Consider the following 10242-nt stretch of genomic DNA (forward strand, 5'->3'; position numbering starts at 1 on the left):
AATGACACCATTTAATGGAATCAGGTTTTTATTGCATTTTAAATCGGATACATTCCGATAAAAACGAGCTACAGCATTCAAAAAAATACGAGATAAAAAAAATTCTTACAAAATATTCGTTATAAAACGCCCCATTCAAGTCGAAAAATTATCGATATTCGACCGGATACAAATCAAAGAATTGAATTTTTTTTCATTCAATTGTTTTAAAAAAACGAAACGAGAGAAATACGTTTTTTACACGACTATCCAATTGGATATCGCAATGGGGCTAATTGTATCGCATCCAAATACACAATAAAATTAATTAACTAATTGATAATTAAGTATAACTGACATTTGAACGCATTGTGTGCGCGTCCAATATAAAGTGTAAACAAAAGCAAATCAATTAAGATGCAAACCAAGACGAAAAATGAATGAAGAATGCTCAAAACAAAAGGAAAAGAAAGAAGAAAATGAAAAATAGCATCACAACTAATCGTAATAAATTTCCATTTGTACTTACCACCAACTGGCATATGCGAATCCCATACAAATCGTTATTAGCAAAGTGAATGTCATCAACGGTGGAACGTGATTATTTTTTTTCGAACCAATCATTGTAAATTATGTGTTGTATAATTTCTGTATGTCACAATTCTCTCCTCTCTTTTTTCTCTATCTCTCTCTCTCTCTCGCGTTCCAAATTGTTTTTTTTTTTGTGTGCGTGTGTGTGTTGATGTGATTGCCAAGAATCAACTGTTGATTTCCAATTTTTCTGTCTTTTATTTTGATTTGGTTTTCCGTTTTTATACTTTATCGTTTTCTTTCTTCACTCGGCGGCTGTCGCGTCCGTTCTTCTTCCTTTTTATATATCGTGGTTGTTATTTTTATTCTTGTTATTCAAAAAATAAAATAAAATAATAGACGTCTCAATAAGTGTTGGACATATGAAATGCAATCACGGGCAAACGTGAAAGATTTTGTACGTTTTGATTTCTACTTATGCATTTGGTGTTTCATTCTTTGTATGCGTATAGTTTTGTATGATCGAATGCACGTTGTTTAACTAATATTGTTTAATTTGTGGAAAAGTGCAGAAAATAACATATTCATCGATGAAAACATGAGATCATATGTGTGTGTGAGAGCGAAGGAGAGCGAAAAAAGCGTCTTAACTGAATGTTTTTTTTTTATTATGTGAATATATGATCGCATACACGAAAATATGTTGCAATTGCGTTCAAATATTCTCTTCCTTTGCACAGATTGTGTTATATGTTATTTGGTTGTCGTCACTTTGCACGTTTTGCGCGTCTATTTTCCGATTCCGAAAGTGTTAGGAATTTTATTTATTCCTTTTTGTGTTCCCTCTCTGTGTACTGTTTTTCCTTTTATTTATGCGTAAAATGCAGTTGTGACTGAATTTCGATATGGTTCTTTTGCTTTGTGGTCGTTGCTACCGGTTGCAATGTGTTCGTATCAACTATTAATATCAATATACACGCTGGAACAGAAAAAAAAATGTTTTGTACGTTAGTGTGTTTCGTTCGTGTGATCTTAAATAATCTCGATATTTATGTGGATAATTTATTGGTGTGATTGAAGAAGCATACGGAGACGGTAATTCTTCCTTTATTTGCTCTCCCTTTTGCATTTCACCAATTACTACGGATTCTTATTCGCTTTTTTTTACATAATGTTTGATTTGCCTTCGTTCTTGTTGTGGCAAGTAAGTTTTGTTTTAAACAAATGCTGAATTTACTTGGGAAAATCAGTGTATCGGTTATTGATCTGTATACAATATCAAAGACTATTAATAGTGTACTAATAATTTCTTAGCAATCGGTGATTTTTTATATTTAAAGCATACCGCGACCACAAACAATTACCAAGCACACCATTTTATTTATTTTTATTAAACATAATTGACGTTTCTTTTCCTCTAATTATATTATTTTTCTATTTGCGCCAGTGAAAATTTTCAGTATAATTTCTTCAGTTTGTTGCTTGCATCCAGAGGCTGTGGCAGAAAAAAAATATGACGGAAAGAAACGGTTTTTGCAGTCGATTAGCATCCATTTGATGCTAACGGATTGCAGCAGTTTATTTTTCTTTCTTTGTGCTTTTAGGCTAGACTCTGTGTAATGAAGATCCTAACAGCTTGAATCGGATGCTATTTAAGCCGTTGATATGTGTACACCAAATGCATCGTGCTTCAATGCAATGTTCCAAAAACTAAGTAGCGAATAAAATGTTCATCATGCAACAGATCAGAAGGAAATGTTGTTCCATCTCTTCTCTTTTTTTTTCTATTATTCAAGATCAAAAGAAGACAACAAAGTCATACAAGACTTTGCGTACTAAGTATAATCATTTAACAGCTGAACAAAGCAAACGATGTCTATTATATATCATTTCTGTTTTATATTTTTCATGCTACGCATTCGCTTAGTGTGCAACGGACGCGTAGCGTGACAACTGATGTTTGAGATTCATGGGCTGCCGTCACTGATGTGTGTGTTTTTTTGGTCTTATATTTTGCGCAATTAAATCATTGTGATTTCTAATGAAGTTTAATTGGACAAGAGATATTGGATGGATAATCATTGGTCATTGAAATAAATGAAGAAATTAAATGATCAGCACACGTGGATGCTGATCGGCTTATCAATCTATCCATCAATCTTTTTTTTTTGCAATTGATAGAGATGTCAATTTTTATGTTTCGATGCTGGCTTCGATGTGTGATTTGTGGTTCTCATTTATTTCTCTGCGGTACATTGTACAAAAAGTGCACTTTACAAAGAAAGTCTTTGTATAAATTACAGAAATAGAAATGCACAAAAATACATTTGAAAAAAAAAAAACACAGAAAAGAAATGAAGAGAGAGAGAGAGAAACAAAAAAATGGTTGTAGAGCGATTAGAGGCCGCCGCATGATTCAAACTCATCATTTCAGCATTCAATATGCATAAAATATATGAATCGATGTGCAAATGTTGTGGATGTGTTCTTAGGCCGTGTTCGTTTTGAACAGTCGAGTGACAAGCGCATACTCTCTTTCTTGCAAAATGAATGTAATGCACACGGAGACACACACACACAGTGATCAGTATGTGCTGAATTTTGTAATACAAAAGACTGCGTCGCGTTTGAACTCGCGACTCTCTTCTTTTTGAAGAAGTGGAAAAGAAGATCACAACATCTGGTTGAAATGTATAAATTACTTGAACATGAACGGTTTTGTGGCCACACCACAAAATGATCAATAAATATGCAAAAGTAAAAAACTTACTGTAAAAATACACGAGATAAATCAGTAGAATTAGAATGCACAGTGCAATGTATGAATTTATGTGTGTGTGTGTGTGTGTGTATGTATGTCTCAGTAAATTTTAATTTACATCGTGGCAGAAACAGAACAGCAACATTCTCATCAAATGCACAGCAAATCATCTGAACAAATCTGTGTTTTGTTCAATTCTATTCAGCTTTACTTCTTCTAAGAATAATAATCAAGCAATACATCACAGATGCCGGCCGTTCCGCACTAAACATTTTGTCAATAATAAAACAAAGCATCTCAATGAACACCAACAAAATCAGATGCAACAACAAACTTGACAAATTGTTATTTTTTCTTTTAAAAAAAAAGAACACTAATTTAAAATAAAATCGAAACGTATCCATTATCAATCTGAAAGATTGAAACTGAAATCTCATTTTATGACCAAAATCACGGAAAATCAACTTCCTTTCGTATCGTTTTCTCCGTTTTTTCTCATATTTACGTTATCCGGTAAGTGTCTTAATTGCCTGAAAACAATTTCAAGCGAAAACATCAAGATCTCCATGTTGCCCAGCACGAATACCAGTGAAGAAGCGTTTCACATTGGAAACATACTCACACACACACACACACACACACTTAAAAACGCAACACCATTTGAATATTCAGGCAGGAATTTTAATGGAAGAAACTCGAGATTAAATTGACGAGAGCGGCGAGATTTCGGAAAAGTGCAAAGATCACGTAGGTGATAGTCGACAAATTGATTTATGTATGTACATATTCATCGTGCTGATGTTGTTGTTGCCTTTAACATATATAAAAGTCAATTTATGGAAGATCGTTCGCTTAAAATTGACTGCACTGAATTTTATTTAAGTGGGACAATGGCGACTAATTGTTCTTTTTAAGCAATTTTCTCTTTGATATATTTTAATCCATATTTTGCGTGTTTAAATGCCACGATAACATCAACGCTGAAATATATTATAATTGCAAATTGACGCTATGCCAAAAGCAAAAGACACTCTTTCTTTTCAATCAAAATTGTCTCGTAATAGACAATACACTGGCTTCTCAGCTCGATGGATGGTTTTGAAAACCGAAACAAAACACACAAAAAGACAGTCAATATTATTTAAGATGCGCTTAATGCGCACTGTAAATTTATCACTGACGTGTGAATCGCTTCATATTTCTATATTGTTTGCCTGTGCACAAAAACCGATTTTATTGCATTAAAATATTTGCATAAAAACCATTTCGACGTTGCGGTTTGCTTGGTTGGTTGCTTCATGGAATCGACGTGTGTCAACAGTTGAATTACAAGCCGTGTCATGTTTGCGATAAAAGAGATGCCTTTTGGTTGCAACATCTTTTTTTTGTATCTCTGCATTTTCTTCTCATCGTCACGAATGGAACGATGATGATACTCCATGGATGAGCATGTTTATGAAGTAAAATCAATTTTTCAAAACGAATTCCAATGATTGGCATATTCAAAGTGATATAATGAAATCTTTGTCATTTTTTTAGTCTTTTGTTTAATATTTTAATCATCATATTTGGGTTTTACGCGCCTAATAAAATAATTTTTGTTTGCTATAACTCCTTCTTCTTGTCGAATTTGGCACGAGCATAACGATGCCTTTGATGAAGGAGAAAAAGGCTTATTTGTCATTATTATTATCGTCGTCGTCGTCGTCGTCATATCATCAACGAAAAGAATGGATTTATCAAAGGCGGTCTTCTAAAAATAAATTGGAACAACGCCGTGTGAAACCGGTCGAATTTACGCCGCCGCAATTAATGATTAAATTAATAATTTTTTTTCTTCATCTTCTTCATAGTTTGGTTCAATTGCACTCCTTTCCGTATTCGGTCACAGTGTGCGTGGAACAAAAAAGCGCAATGGCAATACAATTAACTAAATGCAATTATATACCTGTGTGTGGATTACAAAACACATTTATTTTCCGCAAATTGAGAATCAATCGGAACGATGAGACGCTGTAGATCGATCGTACAACAAACACATCATATAACCAAATCAACTTCAAAGGAAGAGAAACGCATAAAATAGCTGCGTAAAATTCAATTTCAATTTTCTGATAATGATCTACATCTGCATGTATACAGTTTTCAGATCAGATATGCTTGCCGCGTCATTTTCCATTAAAAATTTGAAGCGATTCAACTGGTTGCAACTTGAAAATCATACAATTTTTTTTTCGCTTTTATACTTTGTTCGCAAGGACAAAAAAAAACAACAACATAAAATAAACCAAATTTGACACTTGAAAGAGTCGCCGATGTTTTTTTTTCTGTAGTTTTCGCGTTTAAAGAGAATTTTGTTTGAGCTTCAACTCCAGAGCCGCATTTATGATGTTACAGGATTTGAACATCACTATTATAAAATCATTGTCAGAAACGAAATAATACTCGGCATCTGAATCAGTTCGAATTAGATACATTTTTTTTAATTATATATTTCTTTGAAATGTTTATTGTCCGGGTAAACGATATGAACAAAAAAAAAATAACGAAATTGAAAATTTAAACAAAATTTAAAAAATGTGTATTGTATTAAAGCAAAACGAGAACGGGAGTTAAGGAGGAAGAACGAACAAACTGAAATAAAACCACATCAATAGCCACCACACATAATTCAGGATTATTAAATAAAATCAAAACAAATATTCACTGTTTTCGTTAAATTTTCTTTTTGATTCAAATAAGGATCGCAATAACTCTGCATTTTAAACATTTAAAATATAATTTTTTTTTGTATCAAACAATATTTTAAGCTATAAAATATGCATCTATTCGTTTTCTTTCACAATCATTTATCGATTTTTTTTTTTTCAAGTTAAAAATATTAAAAAAAACGAATAATATAAAAATTGTGTCGCCTTTTTTTCGTTTCAAATGCACACATACTTTTCGTTTGATTTAGATTTGATTGAGTAAACAAGTGTTAACTGCCTGAATGTGACTTGAATCTCGTTCAAAAACGATATTCGTTAAAACAAAAATCCGAGACCACTCGCAAGCACAGCATTCGTTAAACTGAATCCTCACCGAATAATGATTGTTTTCGTAACCGAAAAATCAAATGCACGCGCGTTTACTGGATAACAAGTAAGATATCTGTGCTGCGTTGTGTCGTTGTTGTTGGTGCTGCTGTTGTTGTTGTTGTCGTTTCGTCTGTCCCACTCTGAGACTATTTTGCTTTGGGTTAGAGAGCGCGCGCGATTCTTGCACACACATCAGTATGACTCTCCGTCTCTCGGATAAAATGTGCTTTTTGATGTTTCTCTTTCTCTCTCTCTCTCTCTCTCTCATTCTCTCTCTCTGTGTCTCCCTCTTTCCCTCGCTCTAAGCAGCTCAAAAATGTACGCACTTTTCATGGTGTATGCGTGGATAAAGAGTCGAAAAGTTGTCAATAGTTGAACATTGAACACACACGTATACATATGGAGGCGCGCGCGTTTGAAATGTTTCATTCTAGGCGAAAAATGGTTTTTGTTCTTCTCTTGCAACCGCGATTCCCGGCTTGTTTGTTGTGTTTTCGTTTGCTTTCGACTGGGTTAAAATAGCTTAGTTCGGCCGCTCACAATATGCTTGCACATTTCGCTTTTTTTTTTACTTGAACGGTCACGAACTAAATACACAAAAGCAAAATGTAATGTGTTTTGAGCGTATAAAATATTTATAAAGCCACAGAGCTCTATATCTCTCGAGAAAAAACAAACCAAGAGACCGGGACAGAGAGAGAGATAGAGAGCATGACAAAGTTATTGCCGAACAAAAAACCCTTTCTGCATTTCGATAAAATGTTTGGTTTTTCTCGCTCACTCGCATTCCGCACACACTGAACACGGCGTGAAAAGGTAGTACGGGAGCAACAAAGAGAAAAATTTGCTGGTAAATCATTCTAGAATGTGTAAGCAGTGGCACAGCAATATCGAACACCAAGATAGATTGTACGACACACCATATTGGCGGTTATCAGTCGATAGTTTCAGCGGTGCCGGTGTGCATCTTATAGAAATTTGATAGGATGTTTTGAATCTACGTGCAAAATGATGATGGCTACTATAACACCACTATCACGCCGACCTGATTCTCAATGTCAAATCGTAGACAGACATTCACATGTTAAGCATGATATAAGTATGCGCTTGAAAAAAACATCTATATACCAGTGAGATTATGCGTTTGTTATTATTTTTGTATGTATAATTTCAAGTGCTAGAATTTTGTCTTAACGTATTCAAGTGTTTTTGTTGGCCAATGCATTGCGCTGCATTGTATGCACTTTTGAAACTTCGTATGAAATCATATCTCGCTTGAGTTGAGCAAGAAATGCGCGATTGCATTATGCAAAGAATGCAAAACATTTCAACGAATGAAGAGAATTCAAGGAAGCAAACTGTTGCTAAATTCTCTTTTAAGATTTTCGCCATTTTCCGACTTTTTTTAGGTGTTGATTTAATTTGAAGCTACACCGACCAACCTACCGATAAAAACCGCGGACCGCGTACGAACGCGTGCGCGCGCGTGTGTGTGTATATGTGTGTGTTTTTAAACAACTGCAAAGAACAAAACCAACCACGCACCCATTGAAAATGACCAACAGAAGGAGAAGATCGTTAATTTGAAATCGATGTGCGTATTTGCTGCGTGTGCTGAACACAATGCATCACATCAATACGAACGCAAAGCTTATATTAGCGGCATTCATCGTTTGATCAGCAAACCATGTTATTATTTTATTTCCGTTCCTCTGCTCTTTCATTCTGGTTGCCCGTTTAGCGAAATCACGTTCCTCGATCATTTCGCTTAAATATTTCGATATTCACCAGTTCGTTTTGTTCCTCTTTCTTCCGTTGTTCTTTCTCTGTCTTTCTTCGGTTTGTACATCGGTCCGCAAAACAAGCTTAACTTTTTTGTGGTTATTTTACTCATTTCACCATGTAGTAAAGAGCAAAAAAGAAACACAAACCATATTCGAATGGTTCACTGCTGTTGGCTGCTTGCATATAACCATACTATCTTTTGCTTTCATTATTGCTGTTTCTCTTTCATTGTTTTTAATCGGCACAGACCGGCCACAACACATTTAAAACGTCGACGATGATGCATTCATTGATGTCCAATCATTTTATGATCACTTGCGCACATTTGTATCTTGTGTGTGTCTGTTAGTGTGCAGCAAAAGCCTCGAGGGGAAGATAATACTTCTACCGGTGTGTCAAAGATGCTACTGATGCTGCGGCTCTAGAAAAGATGAACAACAAAACCAAAAATGAACGTGCGCTGAAGACACAGGACACAAGGTTGTGAGAAACAAATGGGCGCATCACACTCACAATCGCCTAAAGAAGTGCAAAAAGCAACAGAATTATAAAAACACTAACAAATTCACAATCCGAACGAAGACAGAAAGGAGACACACAGAGAGAGCGAAACGATAGCGTGATACAGTAATATTTTAGTTTTTTTTTATTACATTTAATTGGAAGCTGTAGCGGCGTCTTTTTTTGATATAGTTAAAGGAAATCACACACACACACACATGTTGGTCATCAAAGTGTGGCGCATTAAATGAACGTGTACACTTTACTCAAAAGCGCGCGTATTGATTTTATCAATCATGTATTTCATATGTTGATTCGTTGTAATTGCTGTAAATACAAATAATGTTTGATCGTTTTTGTTTTCAATTATCAGCACAAGCACTTCTACTGCCACGAACAGAAAAACAATCAAAGGCTCAGACCAACTGGTCAGTTGCTGCCATCAACAGTTACTGTTATGTAACTAACATTACTCCGACCACATCCGCACGTGTATTTACAAAATCAACATTAAACTTTAAAATAAAAAAAACTGTTCAAGAACTAAGGGTTACCATGCCAAAAAGAGAAAGAAATATAAATGAAATTAAAAATCAAGTTTTACTATATACAGTATAAATACAATGATTTTTATTTATTTCGATCGAAATGTATATTAATAAAAATCAAACAATTTGTTAATTTTGGTCCAAAACTAGATAACTGGCATCATTACATTGTTTAAAGGTTGAAAAAACGACCCGACCCCGACCATATCAAAAATACATTTTTTTGCTCATTTTTTTGACTTTCAAATGAAAAAAAGTGTATAAAGCAGATTATTTTGGAATGGTATGCACCATCATTTCTAGGGTAATTTTTTTGCGCTGAATCCGAATGTGGCATTGAAAATACTCAAAAAATAATTATGAACCAAAAAGTCGCAAAAAAATCATTATTTTTTGCAAACATTTAATGAAATTTTGATTTTTCGTCGGCGGTCACTCATTTTTAAGGCTTGATTCGGATTTAGCGCCCCAATTTACCGCGAAATTTTTATATATTTTGACAGTCATTATGGTATGAATAGTCATTTTTAAGGTCAATTTGGGCGCTGAATCCGAATCAAGCCTTAAAATTAAGGAACCGCCGACGAAAAATTAAAATGTCATAAATTTTTTGCAAAAAATTGATTAAAAAGTGCGAGTTTTTTTTGTTAATAATCATTTTATTAAGCAATTTCAATACCAGATTCGGATTCAGCGCAAAAAATTACTCTAGAAATGATTATGCATACGATTCCAAAATAATCTGCTTTATACACTTTTTTTCATTTGAAAGTCAAAAAAACGAGCAAAATAAGGTATTTTTGATATGGTTGGGGTCGGGTCATTTTTTCAACCTTTAAACAATGTAATGATTCCAGTTACCTAGTTTTGGACCCAAATTAACAAAACCGGTCGGGGAACAACAATTCGTTCAGATAGTGAGATTTGGGCCACCCTAGTGTAAATATGTTTCAAGTAGCATGGATCGACGGCATCATCACAATTACCACTTGGCGGTTCATCGGGAAGAATGCCATTTTCGTCAGGTGCAACTTCGTACAGGGATGGGATTGTGTCA

General features: G+C 34.4%; 1 protein-coding gene across 4 annotated transcripts in view; it reads right to left on the reverse strand.

The window, feature by feature from the left end:
* The window catches only part of LOC116338691 (protein Wnt-1-like), a 34907-nt gene extending 28512 nt beyond the window's left edge, over nt 1-6395 (reverse strand). The window contains exons 1-3 of one of the 4 annotated variants that reach the window (XM_031764104.1): nt 6215-6395; nt 5903-5905; nt 509-877 (exon numbers count right to left, since the gene is read on the reverse strand). In XM_031764104.1, the coding sequence (XP_031619964.1) occupies nt 509-603 (95 nt within the window). In that variant the 5' untranslated portion in view covers nt 604-877; nt 5903-5905; nt 6215-6395. Of the gene's footprint in view, nt 1-508; nt 1490-5902; nt 5906-6214 lie in introns of all 4 variants that reach the window. The other 3 variants (XM_031764105.1, XM_031764103.1, XM_031764102.1) reach the window with 3 other exon arrangements.
* Nucleotides 6396-10242: the final 3847 nt, after the last annotated feature.

The sequence above is a fragment of the Contarinia nasturtii genome, unplaced genomic scaffold (genome assembly GCF_009176525.2).
Source record: "Contarinia nasturtii isolate CC-2019 unplaced genomic scaffold, AAFC_CNas_1.1 Cnas_scaffold_414, whole genome shotgun sequence".
Classification (NCBI taxonomy): domain Eukaryota; kingdom Metazoa; phylum Arthropoda; class Insecta; order Diptera; family Cecidomyiidae; genus Contarinia; species Contarinia nasturtii.